At 33.6% G+C, this 23,990-nt stretch overlaps 1 protein-coding gene across 5 annotated transcripts in view; it reads right to left on the bottom strand.

The window, feature by feature from the left end:
* LOC141671254 (serine/threonine-protein kinase TOR-like) overlaps positions 1-12,171 on the bottom strand; it is a 43,941-nt gene extending 31,770 nt beyond the window's left edge. Inside the window, exons 1-15 of one of the 5 annotated variants that reach the window (XM_074477424.1) lie at positions 11,783-12,171; positions 11,462-11,539; positions 10,480-10,818; positions 10,254-10,328; positions 9,814-9,986; positions 8,683-8,781; positions 7,715-7,874; positions 7,425-7,568; positions 7,149-7,318; positions 6,854-7,058; positions 6,589-6,783; positions 2,002-2,154; positions 1,219-1,340; positions 981-1,080; positions 814-909 (exon numbers count right to left, since the gene is read on the bottom strand). In XM_074477424.1, coding sequence (XP_074333525.1) covers positions 814-909; positions 981-1,080; positions 1,219-1,340; positions 2,002-2,154; positions 6,589-6,783; positions 6,854-7,058; positions 7,149-7,318; positions 7,425-7,568; positions 7,715-7,874; positions 8,683-8,781; positions 9,814-9,986; positions 10,254-10,328; positions 10,480-10,818; positions 11,462-11,539; positions 11,783-11,914 — 2,241 coding nt within the window. In that variant the 5' untranslated portion in view covers positions 11,915-12,171. Of the gene's footprint in view, positions 1-813; positions 910-980; positions 1,081-1,218; positions 1,341-2,001; positions 2,155-6,588; positions 6,784-6,853; positions 7,059-7,148; positions 7,319-7,424; positions 7,569-7,714; positions 7,875-8,682; positions 8,782-9,361; positions 9,410-9,813; positions 9,987-10,253; positions 10,329-10,479; positions 10,819-11,461; positions 11,540-11,782 lie in introns of those variants that run through there. The other 4 variants (XM_074477421.1, XM_074477422.1, XM_074477425.1 and 1 more) reach the window with 4 other exon arrangements.
* Between the last annotated feature and the right edge of the window lie 11,819 nt (positions 12,172-23,990).

Below are 23,990 nucleotides of genomic sequence, written 5' to 3'. Positions count from 1 at the left end.
CCATACAATCATCAGAATATGCAACATCTTTTTTTAATTTTTAGTTCATGTAAGCTACTCTAAATATTATAATCCAGGTAAATATATCTAACTGAAATCAAGTAATTCGTGAAAGACTTGCATTAAGCTAGACTATAGATTCCATTCAACAGAACGCTATTTAACTAATAACATAATTTTCATCTGTGTAATATTATAACTTCTCAAGAATTTATTTAATATAGATACTGTCAATTTGATGCAATTCTTTCACCTACTTGACTAATTTTTGGGTACAAGGGACAGGCCCTTTATAAAACTGTACAAGGCATAGATATTCAGATTAAACTTGTTCACATTCAGATTAGTTTTTATCCCTTTAACAAGCTGGCTTGCTAACAAATATATAGAATTCCTTTTCTCCTCTCCCCTTCATTCCTCTATAATACCATGTTATACATATTATCTCTTACAAAACTTTTACAATTCATTAACCAACATAGGTACGTACATAAAAATAATAAACGTAAACATTATGTGCAACAATTACTATAATGGCAATCGTCTTCAATTGAGCAAGAACAAGAATATGATTCAAAAATGACTGGTATTCCGTACAACCATAACTACCAAGGAGGGTTACAAATTTTGTTGAAATATGTTTTTGCAGGAGCACTCTATTTCAGAAAATTGTTAATAAAAGTTTCTACAAACTAAAAGCAACTGGTTGAAGACAAATCTGCATTTACTAATATATAAGCAACTTAAGACAATAATGACACCATTAAATAATATCAAGAATATTACTATATAAATAATCCCAGAATAACCTACCACACGAGCCAAATCCCCAACAGTGATAAGAACTCCACTAATAATGCCATTATTAGCATTTACACCTGTCCCTTCACTTAGTTTTGCCACAAGTGCCTGAAATATGAGCAAAGTACAGTGTAAGAGAAGTACTGATATGAATAAAGGGATTGAAAATTATTTCCAACCTTGTGTATTGGAGCGATGTATGGAAGTATTAGCCTTTCACAGTTCCGAATTAAGCAACCCAATAAGTTAGCACTTTCTTCCTTACATTTGCTATCCGGACTGCGTATATACAACCATAAATCAACGATTAAGACCACGAAATGCACCTGGAATGGCTCTTGTACAAGATGATACATATATATTCAAGTAGAAGTGGTTTAACGGGAACGGGTTCAAAGGTAGAAAGTTGTGCCATACCTTTGTTCTAGATATGTTAGCAACTGAATAAGATGGCGACGAAGGGCTGGAAGAACATAAGCTGGATTTTTTTCAGATAACCTTCCAGCTAGAGATATTGCATATTCACGAACTACAAAATCCTATAACAACAAAGCGAAAGCGAATAGCCATATGAACACACATGGTAATCAAAAGGACATTTAGAATGTCTTAATGCCATAAATAAAAACATAGGTATTACCATCAGTTTATGCCATGTAAGAGCTAGAATGCGAGCAACACATTATATACATATGATTCGAATAACAAACATAAGCAGCATGTCCTGCTCAGAATCAGGGGATAGTCGAAGGTACACAGCGTACCCCTACTACGGAATATAATGATGGTTGAGAAATAACAACTTGAAAATCTACAAAATATGTTGAAAATAATGAAAAGCCTTCTGAAATAATCAACTGTGCAGGCTGCAATAAGTGATCTTCGGATCAGTAAACAAATGTTAATCTTTACAAAGAAGAAACTAATGACTTTAGCTGATCTGGCTAAATATAAGGACTGAGAAAATTGCAAAAGAATGATCTCCCAAATTTTTAAGCCTAAGAACAATACTAAACTCATACACACGACAAAATAATTCATATTAGTTTGTCCCAATTTAAGCAATCCAGGCCCCATTAAAACCATACAAAGAAAAAGAAAGGTTGCAAATGCATAGTACATCAGCCATTGAACCATCTGCTAAATTTTATGATTTTAAGTGTTTTCAAAAAACGTGTTAAGATTTAGAAGAAATTATACCTCATCATTTAAAGCCGCAAATACAGCAGTCAAACTATCAGCTTGTGCAAGAAAATCATCAAAACCTATATCCCCATACAAGGAAGAGAAGATCGAATGCCGAACAATAACATCAGCATCAGCTACTGCTGCAATGAGTAGCTTTTCCACAATCTGCCAATTAAAACGAACTGTTTCACATCAGATATCAATTTTTTTTTGCAAGTAATAACTTTACAAATATTGATTAATATTCAGCATATGGTGCAATTTGAAGTCATTGGACTTGTTCTTCACCAACATTCAACATTCCAACTGCATTCACTCCTAGTCACATGATATCACAAACAATATTAACAAGCAAGGAGAATATGAATAAAACTCTAGCCAAACATCATAACAATCAAAATAACATTACTCCCTAAATGCATTTCTAGAAAAGTCACAAACTCATGCTTAAAGGTGATTTTATTCTGGTAAGCATATTTACTTCTCAGCGTAAATTATCGAGGATGGAGTTTCTGTGCTCGATAAATGGCTTGAGGATTAAGAACCAACTTATAACAACTAACAAGCATACATAATTTTTAAACAAATTGGGCCGCATCAATCAAATTAAAAGAAAAACAAAAACTTGTGATCTACAAAGTATGTCGTTAGTAACATTCAACTTACCGGCTTATAAGTTATAAATTCAACTTATAAGTTGGATCGACAAACACATGTCGATAAGCTGTTGCGACTTATAAATTATAAAGCTGACTTGTAAGATTTGTCAAACAAACAATCAAACTAAAATAGTATTATCAGTAAAAAAACGCACACGCTAGGAGTCGTACTCTTGACTTTGACTTCCCTAGAGGGCAAGATTTCAACCACTGCACCAAACCTTTGTTGGTTGTCATTAAAATTTTTAATTCTATTAATACATGGACAAGATTAATCACTTATTAAAATTTATAATCACTTGAAGTAGATCAAATCAATAGCCCGGCACTGGTGCAGAGACGAACTCAAATCAATACATAGTGAGTACATAATTTTTGTTTGACATCACAAAATAGATAAGCTTAGGCTTCCTTGCACAAATGAAATACATTAATCATGTTTCTTCCTTAATATAAGTAAATTAAAATATATTTCTAATCTTAATCCTAATCAAAGAAATTGCTAATTAAAATATATTTCTTAGTAGCTCTTGGCTTCCGCAGAACCACATTACAAAAATTAAGGCATTTCCAACTCAAGGGCAAGGGTAAAAAATGCATTGCTTCATTAATTTAACACGGTTTGTATAAGTGCATATTTCACATTTTACATGTGAAATTTTAGTAACTCTGCTTTGATAAATCTTAGTAACTCAAAAGTTTACTAAAATTAATCAACTTTGATGAATCTTATTAACCTGCAGTAACTCGGCTTTGATAAATCTTAATAGCTTAAAGAGTTAGTAAAGGAACTTGGGTGTAGGTCTTTTGTCGAAATATATTTAAAAGGGTTTGCATAAATCTTAGTAACTCAGCTTTGATAAAATGCACTTCTCACGTGATATTCAAAACCTAAAAGGGTTTGTTTACGGGAGATTTTAAACAAGTGCAATGGGTGTACTGATGTTAATTTCACCAACACTACTGGTAATTAATACCGACTTTTGGACTGAATGAAATTTTTGTTAGGAGGAATACACACAACTATACGAGATTCAAACAAACTAATGCGGAACAAACAAAAAATATACGAGGCGGAAAACCACATCTCAGCTTGTATTAAACAATTATCAATATACCTAAGTCTACATCTTAAGCACTCCCTTCATTCATATTCATTCCTATGACTATGTTATAGTCACCTCAAACTTAGATACCAAGACGTACCTAATTCGATTATAATAACAATTGTCTACCCCTACAACCATCACCCAATTCAATTATAATAATAATTGTCCACCCATACAATTATTACCCAATCCAATTATATCTTGTATCACCCAACTCATACAATCATATTGGATTGAAACCCAACAACATTAATGGTGTAAGTTATCATTACTCAAGGCTTCCTCTCCTGATCACTTCTCTCTAGGCACGCCAATAACAATACATTCTAATACGCTAATATTTATAATTTTTGTCTCATTCACTACTAAGTCCAAAGAATCGGGCATACTTAATTTAGGTGAATTGTTTCATCAAAAGGAAGCTACAACTTAAATCTGGTGCTGCTTTCTTTTCCACTGGTCACCGCCACAATGGTTAGCATTAAAGAGACGGGAGAACCCTAATTGAGCTCTCTAAAAATCAGGATACCAAAGCAAATGTCAGGCTGATTTTACATAAAGACTTTTTAAATCAACCCGTAAATATGTTTACCAGTTTCCCCATGTCATGTTATCTCTATTAAATCTTAGTAACTCAGCTTTGATAAAATGCACTCCTCACATGATATTCAAAACCTAAAAGGGTTTGTTTACGGGAGATTTTAAACAAGTGCAATGGGTGTACTGGTGTAAATTTCACCAACACTGCTGGTAATTAATACTGACTTGTGGACTGAATGAAACTTTTGTTAGGAGGTATACACACAACTATACGAGATTCAAACAAACTAATGTGGAACAAACAAAAAATATATGAGGCGGAAAACCACGTCTCAGTTTGTATTAAACAATTATCAATATACCTGAGTCTACATCTTAAGCACTCCCTTCATTCCTATTCATTCCTATGACTATGTTATAGTCACCTCAAACTTAGACACCAAGACATACCTAATTCAATTATAATAACAATTGTCTACCCCTACAACCATCACCCAATTCAATTATAATAATAATTGTCCACCCATACAATTATTACCCAATCCAATTAAATCTTGTATCACCAAACTCATACAATCATATTGGATTGAAACCCAACAACTTTTTAATGGTGTAAGTTATCATTACTGGAGGCTTCCTCTCATGATCACTTCTCTCTAGGCACGCCAATAACAATACATTCTAATACGCTAATATCTATAATTTTTGTCTCATTCACTACTAAGTCCGAAGAATCGGGCATACTTAATTTAGGTGAATTGTTTCATCAAAAGGAAGCTACAACTTAAATCTGGTGCTGCTTTCTTTTCCACTGGTCACCGCTACAATGGTTAGCATTAAAGTGAATTGAGCTCTCTAAAAATCAGGATACCAAAGCAAATGTCGGGCTGATTTTACATAAAGACTTTTTAAATCAACCCGTGAATATATTTACCAGTTTTCCCACGTCATGTTATCTTTATATACAATTTTTCTACCATAAATCTAAATCTTTCCCCCACTCCAAATTCTCACGAACAAAGTTGCATATGCAAATACATATATTTCAACAATGTCTGCAGTTAGAAGACAAGAATACCATTCATAAATACAGTGCAAAGAAAATAATTGAATGTGATTGATGGAGGTGAAGATAAAACAGAGTGAAAATCGTAGTAATAAACTTAAGAAAGATATAAATTTATTTTTAAGAAGGGTGAGGTTTATTCTGAATAGAAAGACAGGGGGTATTATAATTGTGAGCACTTCTCTGTTAAGTTGTAAGAAAGTGAAAAAGAGATTTTGACAGAAACGAGATGGTGACAAGGCAAGGAATAGTGAAGAAAGAAAGAAATAATTTCTTCTCATTGCAAAAAATTACCTTTTTGGAGTTGAAGAGATTTGGCAATACCCCCATTGTATGTAAATGGTTATTTTGGATTGGTGCTAAAGAAGAGAATATAATACACGAAATTTTAGGTAGTGTAAGACACAAGTACATATTTTACTCAATAAAAATAAAGTTAAAAAACAAAATTAGGAGATCCACTTGATTGATTGGGCAGTCCATAATCCATTTTGACTTTCTGATTAGACTTTGATTGCTTGCAGACTGGCGTGCAAGTTCATGCACCCATATATCCTCCACTGTGCTACCACCTTTATAACCACTGCAGTGGAGCTAAGAACTCAGTCTCAGTGTTTACTATGGCACACTGCACCTCTTGCACGTTACCCAACACAGAAATGTAAATTACAGCATGATATATGCTCATTCGACAACACGTACTTGACTGAAAACATAACTCTATGTGTGTTTACTCATTTACATTAAAAGGTCACTGCGATGAGCTGCTCATGATGATCTAACTTACAGTAAGTCCGAAATCACATAATCAATAAATTCATCTTCAACCTTCAAACCTTAATCAAAACCGAATCCTATATATACCATATATGACAAGCATAAAGTGGTTGTTCTCCTATGCTTACATTGTTAAGTGAATTTGACGTTTATGGACTATCAAATTTCAAGCGTATATAAAGTCTTTTTATTCACCTTATAGCTCAAATACATGTATAAAAAAGTCATTCCTTGTTATCTAACTGATCTTAATTTCTTTTAAGAATTAATTTTCTATACATCCATGGGGAGGAATTAAAACAAATAACAAACCTATTTAACAACCTTAACTAATATCCAATTTGATAATCGTGAAAATTATTCACTTGAACTTTCTCTAACTGAAATCCACTACATCCACAACTAATTCAATAGAGCACAATTTAAACAAAAATGGCAACACACAAACCTCTTCCACAAGACGTCTTCTCTTTCCCCCGACTCGACTGGACCTGCCAGAGGTGTACTGTGAAGGCAACATGCCAGAGAATGAATTTGCCACTAACTTGCAGCAACAAAGAGCAGCATCTTTTCTAGTAACCCCATCCTCATCTTCAAGATATACGACAACAGATTCTCTTGCAAACTCAAGCAGATCATGACCCTAAAAAAGAAAACAATTTAGATGTGAATAGAAAGAAAAAGAACATTAATCAATCAAGTGAAAAGCTTACCTTAAAATTAAATCGAGCAAGAGTTTGCAAAGCTAACTGCACTAGAGCTGAACCACTGAGTTCCGATATTTGCTGAGTGGTAGTCACTAAAGTTGTTCGGGTTGGCGTAATAGAATGCTTCGCCTGGTTATGACGGGATCTGGAAAGAACTGCTGAAATACTTTCCAGCAAACGCTCTTGGATAGTAGGCAACAACGATGGTATGCTATATAATGTAACCACATTTTTAAGTCATGACGTTCACTGGTGTCCATAGCAGGACATTAATAAATTACTTTCTACTTCTGTAAAATACCTGACAGTTATCTGCTCAAGGGCTTCTCCTAGTGTCAAGGATATACCAGCAGCAAACATAGAATCCAAAAGACTTCGGACATGGGGTTCCATAGCAGGCCCCATTGCTTTTGCTATGTTTCCAACACAAGCCAAAGCTTCGAGTGAGGGTCTGCCTCTACGAGGAGCAATCTACACATAATATACTATTAGAAACATTGCACAAGTAGATGATGTTATTCAACATTCCATGGACAATAAGTGACCCAGAATCAATAAGAACATTGTGGAAACATACTGCATCATGAATGTGAGAAGTTATTGTCGGCAAATAACTGTAAAGTTCTCCGTCTAAAGCACCGGCCATCTCCCCAAGAGCAATAAATCCACTAGCACGTTCAGCAGGTATTTTAAGAACAGCAAGAATGTGATTCATGCATATCTGTGACAAAATGAAAAAACCTCGTACATATACAAAACGAACAATCACTATTTTTTATACATTCCATAAATTTTATCCTAGCTCCCTTTTAAAAAGCTACATATTCAGCAATCTGACAGGATGAAAGAAGAAGAATACAGACTAACCGTAAGATAGTTTGTCACAAAACGGTCACGCAAGAAATGTGCAATACGAGGAAGCAGAGAAGTTATGCTAAGACGGACAAGTCGATCTCGGTGTTCTAAGTATCTCAGAACAATTTCTGCTACCTCTCTGTACCTAGACATCATAAACTCGCCAGTATTCCTGTTGCATTAACATTATAACCATCAAACACTTGGTATAAGAGAAAGAGAGGGTCATGTTGTATGTTATCTAGAAGGCCAGAACATACACGTACTAAAATGTGGGTATTACTTTACGTGGTTAACAATTGTACCAGTATGGACTTCCAGGTAAAGTTTTTACTGAACCTAGAATAGCTTTAGTAAGATGCTTTTCTTAGATGTGCATTTCTAATTTAACTGTTTCAGTACGTGCATGTTTTATTCAAAAATGCATAGTAAAGATTACATTTCACATGCACATTGTCTTTGTACGTGTAACCAACTTGCAAGATAGTGGAGCCTAATCTTATCCTTTTTTTGAATATATCATGCTTGAACATGCTTCTTACTGTATTAAGATGTTCTGACATGGAACAACTCTGGGTTCCGTGTTTACTGACAGCAATGATGAATACATCTTCAGCCTGTTGATACCTTTCTACACAATTTTATCAAATATTTAGAAACCATTATATCTTGACTGTTAAAGAATAGAGGTTTTGTTATTTTAGGGATTTGTTTTGCTGATTTTACCAAAATATTAAATAACCGTGCGGACAATCTTGGGAAATATTAGGTCCCGTTTGGATCATTGGATTTCAATTCTGTCTTTGAGAATAGGTTTGATATATTCAACCACATTTTTGTATTAAAACATCATTCCCATTCTCATCATCCTAGTTGAAATCCCATAATCCAAATAGCCCCATCATTCACAAGCAAGAATATTATACTTCCTTACAGTGCATGAGCAAAATATTTTCGTAAGACAAAATATCAGAACCAACCTTAGTAGCTCCCCCACAGCAAGTAAAGAGCCATGTATGCTGTGAACAGGAGCATTTCTACCCAATCCATCTTGAGTAGCTTCAAACATACGGTAATACCTTTCAAAACAGATATGGATTCAAATGAGAATGCTAAGATGATTTGACGCAGTATAAAATAAACCACCGGATGGAAGCAAATAACTAACAAACTTGTACAAAATGTCAGACTTAAAACTTCTTAAGACATACCAGGACAGAAGCATCTAAATATGATAAACAATTTTGTAAAAATTTATAGCAAGTCCTATAAATTTAAGTTATATCAATTTTCTTCACTTCTATACATCATACCACAAGTCTGATTGATCACACGGGAATAATAACATAGAAGCAAAACAATTACTCTCCTCCCATTAGGAAATCTTGATCAGTATTTACCAGGAAGATGTCTAAAAGGTATAAGCTGAAAACAAGATCCGTGATGATTGTCTGCAAGAATGGGAAGACGTACCAAGTGATGAAGGTTACTGGTGGCATCCCTTAACTTTTTTTTCTTAAATTTAAACCATCAATCACAAAAATTTGGATATTGACAAAAGCATGTTTAATCGATGCCTCTAACCTCTTACTACTAAGGAAAAGAAGATGAGATCTGCTAGGAAGTCGCATGCATATGTCAGAAAATGAACAAACTGACCTCCTAAAAATTATGAATGCAATTTGGCTCCCCTGGACAATTGTCCAAGGTCAGTTAAGGGCCAGGCTGCAAGACTACTGAGTTAATCCACTTAAGAGAATTACTTTTCGTATAACTACAAAAAAGAAAATTACTTGTACATTAGTTAGTAGAAATCAAGAAGATTTATGGATAAGACTATCTCTATGCATGGATGTATCGTCCTTGATAAGAAATAAAACACTGAACTGTTATATAATCAATTCATTTCCATTTGCTCAATTTCATCCATGTGTGACTAAACACAGGTTTACTAAAAAGTATTGTAGTTAATATAAGGTCCGCTACAGAGACCATAGAAAATCCCTATTTGTGTAAAACCTCAGTGGAAAATTTAGTCTCCAACCCAGTATATCAAAGCTTAGGTGTCACAAATCAGCACCAATTCGATTTCAAGGTATGTAAGCTCCTACCACTGGACACGCCAACGTGTCTCTCGCTTCTCGATAACACGTAGACAAGCACGCAATGCCTCCACAGCCCGCTCCCTAACAGCCAATGTTGGGTCCCTCAGAGCAACCCATATAGCATCAACAAACTCAGGTACATGAACATTAAATACTGTTGAAGCATTCTCTGCCATTTCCTATACCAAAAATTAAAAGTACTATAATTTAAGATAGATATAAACATCTTAGCTAATATTAACTTCCTAAGCAAAACAATGTTTTTGAGAAAAATGAACTGATAGAATAAAGTTCTTAGCTGAAACAGTAGCTTTGCAGAAAAACTAAAAGTACAAAATGCATGATAGTAGTAATCAATTATCAGTGTGTTACTATGCAAAAACCGATAAAGGAATTATAATTAAGAAAAATCGATCATCAGTATATTACCAGTAGGTTTTACTTACTTTCAAGATTAAAACAGCAGCAAAACGTCGATATTCAACTCGTTCTCCACGAAGCCACTCTAGTGCATTTTTTACCTAGAAACGATATATAAAAACTTATACACGAGATAACCAGAAATTAAGCACAAACTTCCAGTTTGGGGGAGGGAGGGAGGGAGGGAGAGAGAGGGAGAGGGGGGGGGAGAGAGGGAGAGAGAGAGAGAGAGAGAGAGAGAGAGAGAGAGACCTGACACTCCACCTCATCTGCTGTCATTGCACCGCCAGCTCTGGCTAAATGGCCAAGAACTCTACTAGCAAGAATTAGTATTTCAGGATCACGCTTTGACTCGAATACAGTTCTCATGTAGTTAGCAAACTTTGAAACCTTTGAGGCATTCTCGCCAAATTTCAAATCTATTAGTTCATCAATAGCTCTTAGAGCTCCCAAATTTTCAGCAACATCATTGCTCTCTAAAAGACTAGTTATTCTCTCATACAACTGATCCATGAAACGAAAGAAAGCCTCCCCACTAAGATCACGAGATTCTTCCTCCATGTGTTTTCTTAAAGCCAGTGTAGCACCATCCTGGAGATTGAGAATATACATCAAAAATCTACATGTGTTACACACATACTTGTGGATACACCAACAACAGATCCCTGGATAATTTTATGTTCTGCTTATTGATAGTAAAACGCATAAACTATTTCCTTTTTTGTGCTGGGTTTCTACAAGAATTAAACCCTGCATAGATACACGCCTGCCTTTGACAAAAATCAAACTCTCAACGTCTTAGCCATTTGGAAACCAAAGAAAAGGGTAGAGGCTAGCTAGGCTACAAACCTTTGGCTAAAAAGAAAGCGTAAATGTTGTAAGATGCTTCCCATTTGAGTATAATGAAGCTGATTGGATAATGGACAACAAGCAAACAAACATATTGAAGTAAAACGTTTGATGAGATAAATTGTATTATAATTTGGTCTCTCCTAGTTACCTATTTAGCAGCACAGTTGTTACAGTAAACAAGTTTGATATGGGAAATAGATGGAAGTGAGAGTCGTGACAACAATTTATATATTTTAAATATGTATTATCACTGGGAATATATAGTGAGGCACTTGTTAAAAGTTTTGTGAATGCAATCTCACACTTGTTCCTCGAGTGCTTGTACAAATATAGTGGAAAATGGAAGCTTGAAATACAAAGATGTATAAAAATGGGAAATTACTTGGGGGCAAGACTTGAAATAACTATCAATGGCCTGGAAGCATCCAATAAAGCATGAAAGCACCGAACAAAAACAATTCTGCCCATGGAAGAGGGAAAAAAAATTATACAATGCAGCGAATTGAGTGATGGATATGGCTGATAGAGGTTTACTCATTTAACTTAAGAGCATATATAGACCCCCGAATTTCAATATTTAGTAATTTTAACCCAAAGAAACTAGTAATAAGGGATACAGCGTGGCAATTAATCTGTAAACAGAGTGGAGCAAGGGAGAGAGAGGGAGAGAGGGGGGAGAGAGAGAGAGAGAGAGAGAGAGAACCTTAGGAGTGGTGCCTCTGGTACAGAGATCAGCCAAAACTCTGTTAAGGGCATCGAGGTTTCCGGCAGCAGTAGCGGCGGGGAGACCACAGAAACGGTAGGATTGCACGGCGGTGTGAGTGTGAGAGGTCATCCTTAAAACCCTAGTTGGATTTGGATTCCCAGTACATCGAAATTACAATTGCAATTAGATACAGATGTGATACTATAAATTAATGTACTACAAGTACTAATACAGAGCTGGGGCTGTTAAATGGATTTTGGGGGGTTTTCTACTTAAAAACTTTGTTTAAAATGCTGGCCTGCTTCTCTCATCAAACCCAAGCTTTCTTCTCGTCTGTCTCTGAGTATGAATACCTTTTCTACGAATAATGGACAAAAATGTAGCTTTGGAGAGTCAAATGGTCCCCAAATTGTCATTTGACCGCATTACATCTCGATGGTTTTCTCTCTTTTTTTTCTTTTTCTTTTTCTTTTTTATGTGTCAACTTTACTTTATGTAACGTTTGGTGGTTTTTTGTTTCTTATATTATTTTGAGATTTTTTTGATGTTTTATTTAAGACCCCGAAAATATAAATTAATGTTATATTTTTTATATTTCTTTTTATTTAATATTTTTTAAATTTAAGATTATACCACAATTTAATAATTTTTAATATTTACACTTCAACAATCCCCATTTGGATTTTAAAAATACTAAAAAAAATATAAACGTTACACCGATTTAGGGTTTATGGTTCCCTAAACCCTGGAGTCTAAACCCTAATTTAAACCTAGGAAACAAAAATATGTATTTTAAATATAAAAGTGTAACTTAATTTAATAATTTTTAATATTTTAGGGTTCAATAATCCCCTTTTAGGTTTTAGAAACAATTTAAATAATTTTTAGTATTTCAGGAATTTATAATTTTTTATTTGAGATTAAAAATATTTTTTAAAAAAAATTATATGCGTAAAACGCTACATAAAGTAGTGTTTTGGTGCCAAAATGCTACATAATGTAGCGTTTGGAACCAAAACGCTACATTATATAACGTTTTGCATATTATAAAAAAAGAAAAAAATAAAGTGACAAAACGCTAAATGTAGCTTTTCGCCTAAACGTTATACGATGTACCGTTTTGAAGTGAAATTTTAGGGCTATAATTTCCAGAAATGACATTTTGGACCATTTTTCACATCAAAGTGATATTTAGGGTTACCGCCCCTTTTTTACATCACATCTGCATTTTCTTTTTTTCATTATAAATAATTGTATTATAATCTAGGGAAATAAATTATCTTACCTATAGTCGTGAGTAAAATTTTGTAGATCAATGTTTATTTTAAGTCGAGCATCTCCAAGAATGATAAGAAAACATGTTAGTTAAAATATGATAAAATAACGATTATATAAACTTTTAGCTAAGAGGAAGGATATGTGTTCCAATATTATTATGTATAATATAATAGGCAACTTATACCTAAGAGTTTTGATGGTTAAACAAATATAGGCTCTGTTTGGAATTGATGTTAAAAATTGTTGTGTTGTTAGAAAAAGTGCGGCTGAAAAAAGTGTTGTTATAAAAATCAGATGACTGTTTGGTAATTTTTTTGATACATATATGTTATCTGGATTCAAAAAACCAGTCACGATATGATATATTGGTCATATCACTGTAGCAACTGAAATCTTTTTTGCATAAACAAAAGAAAAATAAATTTGATTCTAAGTTGTGAAGCGAAGAAGAAAGATGTGGATAAACGGAAGGGTGGTGCAAAAAATTAAAAATAATGATGTTTTTGGTAAGGTTTGATGGTAAAATCAGCATCTGCTTCCCGCAACAGCTGAAAAGCAGTTTTTTCTAAACGCATGGGGGGCTTACTTTCTCTAACAGCAGTTTTTAGGCCAAAAGCACTTTTCTGAAAAGCAGCTTTTAAATTTTACCAAACAGTTTTTTAACTGTTTTTCAGCGAAAAGATGTTGTTTCTGTTTGAAACACCAATACCAAACACACCCTAGTCAATCAAACGTGATTATTTATATTTTTTGCTAAGGATTAACATGGTTGGAGTGATCAAATTTTTACAAATCCTTTAAAAACGTCAAATAGATGTCACATAGATAATATAGCTAAGTAGCTTCAAAATAGTATTCCCCTACTTATTTAGATTTAGGTATTCACTCGTCTCATTTTTTAGGTTTAGGGTTCAACTTTTTAGGTGAGTACAAAGTGATTTTTAATGTGAATGCCTCAGTGTATTTTTGAAATTACGGAATTTAATTAAAAATTGGAATTCAATCATTAAAAATACATTGCGCGCTCATATAACTCATACGTACTGAGATTTATTTTCCTATAATTCTAATTGTACTCAAAATATGAGTGATTTGATATAACTATTTCAACAGAGTCTATGTATAATTCGAAAGAAATATTTTTAAATTTCAAATTGAATATTTTTTATATTTTAATGAGTTATCTAAAATTCAAATTGAGCCCGCATGGGTTGGCTTAGTTGGTTAAAGAGGGGAAAATTATCTTTTTGGTCACAGGTTCGAATCCCACGGGAGGAGAATTTATGATTATGCCTCCTGAGCCAGAGCATGTCGCTTAAATGCGGTTTACCCGGTTCACGTGGTTTGCAGGCTATTGCGTGAGCCCGCAGGGTTTACCCAGTGTGCACCCGAAGGGTAGCGGCTGCGGGTTACCTACGATAAAAAAAAATCAAATTGAATATTCATGAATTTTCAAAATTCAAAAAAAAATTAACTGAATACACCCGCTACGTAAATATTATTGTAATGTCGATATATAGATTATAATATAAAGATTTTGTAATGGATATTTAAAAGATAAATTATACTCGAGCTTTTTCGTTTTAGCGTATTCAAATAAGTTTACAGCACGTATCATTTACAAGAGAGATTTTACATACTTAATATAGTACTAGTTTACAACCCGTGCGATTCACGATTTTAATTTTTAATATTTTTTATTTTTTTAATTTGATTTGAATTAAAAAATTTAAAGTTATATCGACGATTTTAATTGAATTGATAGTGTGTTCAAGTTGAAAATAGTTATTGGTTGGTCATTACTCATTATAAAATAATTAGTATATTAAGTAGCATTGTCGGTCTTATTTTTGGAGAAGAACGTCGGCTTGTTAAGAAAAAATAGAATTGGAAAATGTCATTTGTTAGCTATTAATTACCATATAAGTATTATATTTTTTCTATTAAATAGATCTGATCATGATATTTTTTAAAAAATAATGTGTTTTAGTTGTAATAAATAAAAAAAGGTAATATGTTCTAGTTGTATTTAGAGGGCGATGCTAATATTTGGTATCAAATCATACAAGAATCACAACTTACTTGGGAGACTTTCACTGCACTCATACTTCAACAAATTTGTGTTGGGAGTGTGGAAAACCTCATTTGCGGGTTCAATAGGTTGATGCAAACAGACACTTAGAGGCATGTATTTTGGAAATTTGAAAATTTACGGAGCCATGTAATCTATATTAATAAGCTACTAACTAAGAAATTGTTGTGCAAGATATGCCTGTACTTTAACAAGACTAAATCAAATTGACAACCCTAAGTAAGTTGTATTGTAATCTTAGTTTGCATTTGTACTTGTAACACTTAAAGTCTATAAAAATGTAAAAGAGCAGACTTGAGTCTTTTTGTTTAAACAGTATCAAGCCTAAGGATTCTATCTGGAAGAAAATCAAGAAGATCATGCCTCAGAAGAATTATGAAGAAGTTTGGAGTTGAATAAATCTGTTTGGATAAAAATATTCTAAGTCAAGATCTCTACAAGTCACTATAGAGAAGTCACTCGAGAACTCAAAATGACTTATCGAAAAGTCAGAAAAGCTACTAGAGAACTCAGAGAGATATCGACAAGCCAAATTGAAGACATGAAGATTGGAGATATCACAAGTCATTTCTTCACTAGAGAACTCAGAGTTATCGACAAGTCAACATTCATTAGAGAACTTTAAATTATCGATAAGTCAAATTCCACTAGAGAACTCAGAGATATCGATAAGCCAAAATTCACTAGAGAACTCTGAGGTATCGACAAGTCAAATTTGACTAGAGAACTCTGAGTTATCGATAAGTCAATAAGCCACTAGAGAACTCAGAGATATCGATAAGTCAAAGTGAAGATATGAAGACTAGAGATCTCAACAAGTCAAATTCTCCGATAGAGAACTCAGAGACCTCTACAAGTCAAATTTACTATGGAGTACTAGAGATCTTGATAAGCCAATATACTTATCTAGATGTCAAGTCCTCTATAAACCAAACTGGAGATCTCGAGGTAAAATCTCAAAGTACAATTTGCAGACCAGTTTAATATCCAAGATTTACAATCACCAAACAATCCAAACAGCTGGATTGACAAGTCTACAATAAGGAGCTTGAAGGATGTGCAAGATCAATGGTGAAGATTAACTGACAAAGGAAGATCAAAGTAAACACAGGATGTTAAGATATGCTAATCCAGAAATAGAAGATACACTTTTCTTAAAATGGAAACGACAAGTGACAGTTTACTAAAGTTAATAGCATGTCTTATTGAACACTGTGTAAACCAGCAGTTAACTAAATTATAAAGTTAACACTGGTCCTTTGGTCAGCTCTAACAATTTAGATAGAAAATCTTATAACACTCTCAAGGAGAAGCTAAGCTCTTTATCAACAAAGAGCCTAGAAATTTTATAGCAAAATATTCTTAATTTTAATATAAAATTAAGTGAGTTTTGAAAAGATCTGTGTTCTTTATTATTGCATGTTTAAATTCTGCAAGTAACACACTTCACTACAATATTTTACTTTGTTCACAACCATAAATACTTTAAGAAAAGCATAAAAACACAAAAACACATTCACCCCCCCCCCCTCATGTGTAATTCATTACCTAACAAGTGGTATCAGAGCAAAATTTGAAAGTAAACAGATTCAAGATCTTGGAAGAATGAATACACAGAAAATCAGTAGAATCAAAATTCCAACATTTGACAAAGCTAACTACACTCTTTGGAAAAAGAAAATATTCTTATTTATTAGGATGGCCAATCCACTCTATATTCAAATTCTCAAAAATGGCCCATTCACTCCTATGGTTAGAGTTGAAGAATCAATAGATGGTGGTATGGTCATTCCAGCTCATTATGCTCCAAAAGACCCTTCTGAGTACACTGAGCCTGAAAAGGAGAAAGTTTCCCTCGATAGTGGCTTGCAATTGATATTGATAGAGTCACTTGACAATATAATATACAACAACATTGTCAACTGTGACACTGCCAAGCAAATCTGGGAAAAGATTGAAATACTTTGTGAAGGGACTGAGGAAGTTAGATCTAATCAAAGAAGGATACTGATTTCACAATATGAGGGTTTCATGACCAAGCCAAAAGAAAGTATCACTGATGTGTTTGAAAGGTTCAATAAGCCGATAAATGACTTGCAGCTCCATGACAAATATTATGAAGCTGAAGAGGTGAACTTGAAGTTTTTGCTCACACTCCCTGATCACTTGGAACAGAAAATCTCAGCAATCAGATAAGGGAGAGATTTAAGCAGAATAACACTGGAAGTTCTTTATTGAATCTTGAAGACTTATGAATTAGAAATGATTCAAAGAAAATCATTAAGAACTGGACAAGGGCATGTTGTAGATGGTTCAAGTGCTCTAATTGTCAATGAAATCCAGACCTCTAATGATGAGTCAAGATCTCAAACTCCAGTTGCCTCAACAAGTGAGCAAAGAACAAATGATTCACAAGAATAGGTCATTCTGGAACTGGAAGAAGATGATTTCTACACTTTGGATGAACTTGATGAACTTGATCAGTCAATGGCCTATCTGTCAAGGAAGTTCTCTAACATTAGAGTAAAGAAGCCAATATTCTTCAAGGATAAAGGACAGTCTTTCAACAAAGACAATAGCTGGAAAGGAAAAGGGAAGTACACATCTGATAACAAAAATGATTACAAAACTGGATATATTGACAGATCAAAGATAAGGTGCTTCAACTGTGATGAACTAGACCATTTTACTACATAATGTAGGAAACCCAAGAAAGCAAAGAAATACAAAGCTTATCTTGAACTGAAAGCAAAGTATGAAGCTCTTCTGAAGAAACAGCAAAGCAAAGCTTGTATTGTAGAGGGAAAAAGTTGGGATGATTCTGATAATGATGAAGATGAGGAAGTTGGAAATTATGCTTTAATGGCCTTGGAGCAAGTAGAATCATCCTCATCAAAATCACAGGTACCAACTCTCACTATCATTGATTTAAATGTGAGTCAATATAAGGAAAATGTAGAAAATATGAGCAACTAAATGTTTCACATTCATACAAGTATGGTTGCTGCTAATGAAGAAGTTAGCAGATTGACAAAAATAAATGAGAAGCTTGAAAGTGAGAAATAAGAAACTGAATTGTTGTTGGTGGAGCTTGAAAATGTAAGACAAGAAAATGCATATCTGAAAAACAAGTTCAAGTGTGCAGGTGAAATTGAAGCAGTGCTAAGGGAGAAGATGGAAAAGAATGAAGTTAAATTGAAATCCTTCAAGAATGCATCTGAGTTAATTGGACAGTACCATGAGAAAAATAAGCCATGTGCAAACATTGTCATTGGTCTTGACTATGATGCCTTGAACAGCAAGAAGAAGAATATAGGTGATAAAGGGAAAGCAACAGAAACTGAAAATGTTCCAACCATTCTGAAAAAGAATGATTCACCTATGTTCAAGGCATATGAGGTCAACTTCAATGAAGAAGAGTTAATTATCAAGCAAGAAATTGCTGATGAAGATAATGAGAAGAATGATGCAGAAGAAACTCAATCCTTCAAAACTGAAGAGAAGCTCATGGATAATCAAAGCTCCAAGACACTTGTCAAAGAAACCAAGATTGAAGATGCAAGAAAGAAGAAGAAAAATAGAAATGGGAAAATTGGGATAAATAAAAGCAATAAATTTTCTTATGTTGTAGATGCTCCAAGGAAGAAGTGTGAAAGATGTGGCTATGTAATCATCTAACTCACCTTTATAAAAAGGTTGCTAGCAAGCCAGCTGAAGGAGCATACAAATACAATGAAACATATGCAAATGATCCCTACTCATTCTGTGACAAGTTTGATTGCATCCTTTGCAACTTGAAAGTGATGAAAAGTTGTCACAAACCGAGAGTAGACCTCAAGGAAACAAAAATTAGGTCTACAGCATATAGGGAAAATGCACAACAGTCATTAAATTATATTTTATCTGAAATAACTCATTCTACTTCTGTTAAATCAGTTAACAAGAAGAAAGTACCCAACACTGCTTGGGTTGCTAAACACACTTAAAACTCATTATATGCAGGACAAAGTGAAGAAAGTCATATGGATCATTGACAGTGGGTGTTCCAGACATATCACAGGTGATAAGGCCCTTCTATCACAGTTTGAGGAGAAGGCTGACCCTTTGGTGACCTTCAGAGACAACAACAAAGGATTCACAATGGGATATGGCAAGATTGTTTCTGAAAATGTTGTCATTGATGATGTAGCACTGGTAGCTGGTCTTGAAGTGAATCTTCTCAATGTCAGCCAATTTGTAGACAAAGGTTTTGAAGTTTTATTCAACAAACAAGAATGCACTTTTATCAGCAAGAAAATTGGTGAAGTTGCTCTGAAAGGAGTAATGAAAGGAAGCTTGTTTGTTGCAGACTTGGACTCAACAAATAAGGATGAAATTTGTTGCCTCTACACCAAGGCATCAGGAGAACAAAGCAAGCTATGGCATAAAAAGTTATCTCACTTGAATTTCAAGGCAATTAACACCTTGGTCAAAAAGGAGTTAGTAAGAGACATGCCTAAACTGGAGTTTGCTCAAGTTGAAGTTTGTGAAGCCTTTCAAAAAGGAAAATGTTAGATATATTTGAGATGTCATGTCTAATATGATTCATGTTCAGTTTTCAGATCTTAACAAACTGGACATATCAGGACTTACTGAAATCAGGACTTAGTGGAAGTCAGAACTTAATATTAGAACTTAAGGTTATATCAGAACTTAAGTGCGGGAAGACTTACAGTTAAGGAAGAAAGCTGATTTACAGTAGAAGATCGAGATTAAAACAAAAGAAGATATGCATGAAAAGAGTTAGAAGACTGGAAGACTTGTAGAAGATATCTGATTGATATATTTTAGGAGACAGAATTATATTCCATATCAATTAAAAGTTATCTTGTAACTGTGTACTATATAAACACAGACTTAGGGTTTACACTATATGTGTTATTATTATCGAGAAGATTATACATTATAACCTAGCAGCTCGTAGTGATATTTGTTCATCACTGAGAGAGAACAACAATTCTTATTGTAACAGGGTTTATTCAATATACTTGATATTTGTTACATACTTGTGTTAAAACGATTTGATTGTATAAACACTGTATTCAACCCCCTTCTAAATGGACTCAAAATCCTACATAGAATGTTCTGGAGTTCCTTCCCTGATAGGACTTCTAATCGCCATCCAAGTTAGAGACTTGTCCACCAAGTCTCCTAACACAAGTATAACCCTAGACTCACCTCTATATAAAGGGCTCTACCCCTCAACCTAGAACTATGTTTTTGGCTTGATTCTCTACTACACAGAGATTCTTAGGCATCTTGCAATGACCAATTGTCCCTAACGCAAGAGCAGCCATTAAAGCTCGAAGCTCACAAACCCTAACATTAGTTACTAACGCACTCTAGTTTTTATTCCACAACAATAGGTATATATATTGCAAGATTTTGAGAAGAAAATTTTTGGGACATAGTTCCGTTTTAATTTATTTTCGGGGCATATAAATAGAGTTTGGTGATGTTGTTTACTCTACATGGTATTCCAGCGTGTGTATGTCTATTATTATTAATTTCGGATTTTTCAGGAGGGATTTTTCGGACATCAAATAACCTCATGGGGTTATCAGAATTTATTTTAAGGTAAAAATTTCGAGATTCCATTTTTGTATTTTGGTATATTATAGCATGTCATTATATATATATATTAATTTTATAATTTTTAGAAGTTGTTGGGTAAGTCACTTTTGGCTCGAATTTTGGTTCAGGTGGCCATGATTTTCGTTTTTGGCGTGTTTATACATGCCAATATAAATTGTAGTGTGTTTTAAGTTTATTAATTTTATTAGAGTATAGTTGGATAATAATGTTTGGAATTGATTTTGAGGGGCTCTGACCTGGGGAAAAGTACGTTTTACAAAGATGTTATTTTGATTTTTTTTGAAATATTAATTACAATATCGAATTATTATCTTTTATTATTTTCAAAAATCATTATGTGATCTAATTATTTATAATTTATCTTGAATAATTATTTATGGTTTAATTATGATTAATTTATTCAATCAATTAATTTTATTCATAAATAGTTAAATGAAACATAATTAATTATAATTAAGTCAAATAATATTCTAATATTATTATTATTTGAATTATTCTTATTTTATTCATATAAAATAGATCGTGTGTCCGTTTAATACGAAACAAACGTTTCTAGACTTAAAAAATATTCCTTTTTCATTAACTATATTTTCGAGACCTAAATTTTTTTGTTTCAAAAGGTCGTTTATTTTGCAAATGATTCTGAGTCGCGTATTTATCAAAAAAGTCGTAATTCAACTCGATTGTAGTTTTAAACATACTGAGTCGAGTGTTGTGACGATTTGAATCACATGTTATATAATTTACATGTTATATGAATTATGCGTTTATGTGCTATGTAAATCACATGCGTACGTGGATCATAGGTCTTGTGTTTGACTGTTATCTTTATGTGCGGGCTATCGTATGGGTAGACAAAAAAGTGTTGACGTGAAGTTCATCGGATAATTATTGCTTAGATAATTAAAGTGTATCTTTTAATGATAGATGCGGATCGTTCGAGATGATAAGAACCAGATGTTGGATTAGCACGAGCAGTATATTGAAATCGAAAGACAGTGAGGTCATGGGATGTCAGACTGAGATGACCGTGCTATTACGAGTGTGACTAACTGCTAAACACCAAAGGCCAGTATCCCTATCTTCACTTATCGCTTAAGTGATGTTTTCTTTAAACCCTATTATGCAAGTAACTTTTTCCTAATATCTCTTTGATTCAAAGTACTTCCTCTTACCTCAATTATATCAATGTTTTACAAACCATTCCGCTACAAATGACCTATCTCTGCTGATTTTACAAAGGACGCAAGTACCCCTGACCATATCTTTTATGGTCCAGTAATTTATATATGAATGAACTATTGATTTGAAATTCAAACAGGAACGAAATGTTTTAATTTGTGTATCCCCTCTTTATTCAAAAATTCCTGATTTACTTTAATCATGTTTTAGGGGAAAGTAACTTGTGGCAATACCTATCTTTAAATTGTGGTTGTAATTGGAAAATATTATATGTCATTACTAAATTTTGTGATAAAAGTTGTGTTGAAATTTTATTCTATTCACCTATGTCATGAAAATTTTGGAAGAGATAGGTATAATCAAATCAAAATTTGAGAACTGGAATAAAATGAATCAGATATTCTATTTGAGTTGCGTAAGAGGTTCGTTATTTGGTAACGGCCTAGCATGGGCGTAAGAGGCTAAGTCAGTTGTGCACATTATTTTAACTGTTTAGTCCAACATATTAAAGACCTAGCTAGTCTTTACGTTCCTGAACACCTATTTCTTGATGGCCGCTTAGAGCTTTCTGGTGAATGATAGACTGATCAGCTATCTTCACCTGTGAATGTCCAATGTATCTGATTGATTCAATTTTCCAATATATTTATAGACAGTTTATTCAAATAAAAGATAACATGCTAAAATCAAACTCTAGTATTCATTAATCTATGAATTATGTTACGTTTTAAAAGAGCATGCTAGTTTTGGTGATTTCCAGTTCTTAATTCTTATTCTCAATGATTTCAAGTATTTTGTTCTTATAACTGTTCGGAAAGAGGTATATTCATATTATCGTTTACGATATTCTCATAAACGCTGTTTTACGAGTTTTATTCTCGTCGAGGTTCAAAGTATTGCTAGAGAATTTTTGCTCAAAAATATAAAAAAGATTTTAATACAGTTGAGGAAACAATTATAGGATTCCTTAATTAATTTTTTCTAGTCCAGCAATTATATTTTAAATGTTCTCCTCTATTAAAAATGTTGGTTTTATATCAAAAGATTGTATATATATACTATACTGAACTTGCTGAGCTTTTCTTTCATTCATAATTGCCCACTTAGATTCAGCCTTCCAGTGAGGAATAACGGGCGCTATTAAGCTGCGTAATTCGAGAGACCAAAAAAGGTGGCTATTAAAAAAAGGGTTGGTCCAGGGTTTGCGAACTTGAGTAAGTTCTATTATATAAAGTTGTGTATATATATATAATTAGTTATGTTATTTAATCGTTGGCCTAGGATACTACTTTTTGAAGTTATACTGGTGGGTTAAGTTTTGAGTTTGGGAATTTGTTGAAAAGAGTTTTAAAAGAAAGATAAAATTTATTTGTGAAATTTGGAATTCTTGTTTGTAGAACTGTAACCTGAAAAGATCTTGGTGTAGTTATGGTCATAGATGTTAAATATCTTCTGCTGACATTTGTTTATTATTAAACATGTTGTTTTGGATTGAGATTTCATTGTTACGACCAAATCTTCTGAACCCAGATATGGGGGCGTTACAGGTTGATATCAGAGCTGAGGTTATAGTAAACTAGAAATGAGAGTGTGTAGGAGTGTGTATCGTTATGTAAGGACGCTAGAGTTCATATCGAGTTCGTGTTGGACTATTGGATATAGTACCAACGAGTAAGTTATAATGAGGCGTACTCGTTTGAGATCGTTGTGCTAAGCTAGGTAGAACACATGGCGATTGCTGAAGTTTATTATGGAATCTCCAGAGGTTATTACGAATCAATGACGATGTAGAATATGCGTATAGTTTATGTTATATTATCGGATATTGTCACTAGGAGTAAATTAGAATTTGAATTAATGATCGTGATGTTTGTGAAAAGCGAGATGGAACTTCTATCAGCTATGGATGTTTATTAGAAAATCTTCAGAGACCCCTGCTAGCCGATAATTGTGACGCCCTCCAAACCCGGGTCAGAAGTTTGGGGCCCACAACACACACCATATTAAACCTTTTATGAA

Source organism: Apium graveolens, chromosome 7 (genome assembly GCF_009905375.1).
Source record: "Apium graveolens cultivar Ventura chromosome 7, ASM990537v1, whole genome shotgun sequence".
Taxonomy (NCBI): Eukaryota; Viridiplantae; Streptophyta; class Magnoliopsida; order Apiales; family Apiaceae; genus Apium; species Apium graveolens.
Note: the sequence above shows the minus strand (reverse complement) of the source record. Positions and strands in the feature narration are given on the sequence as shown.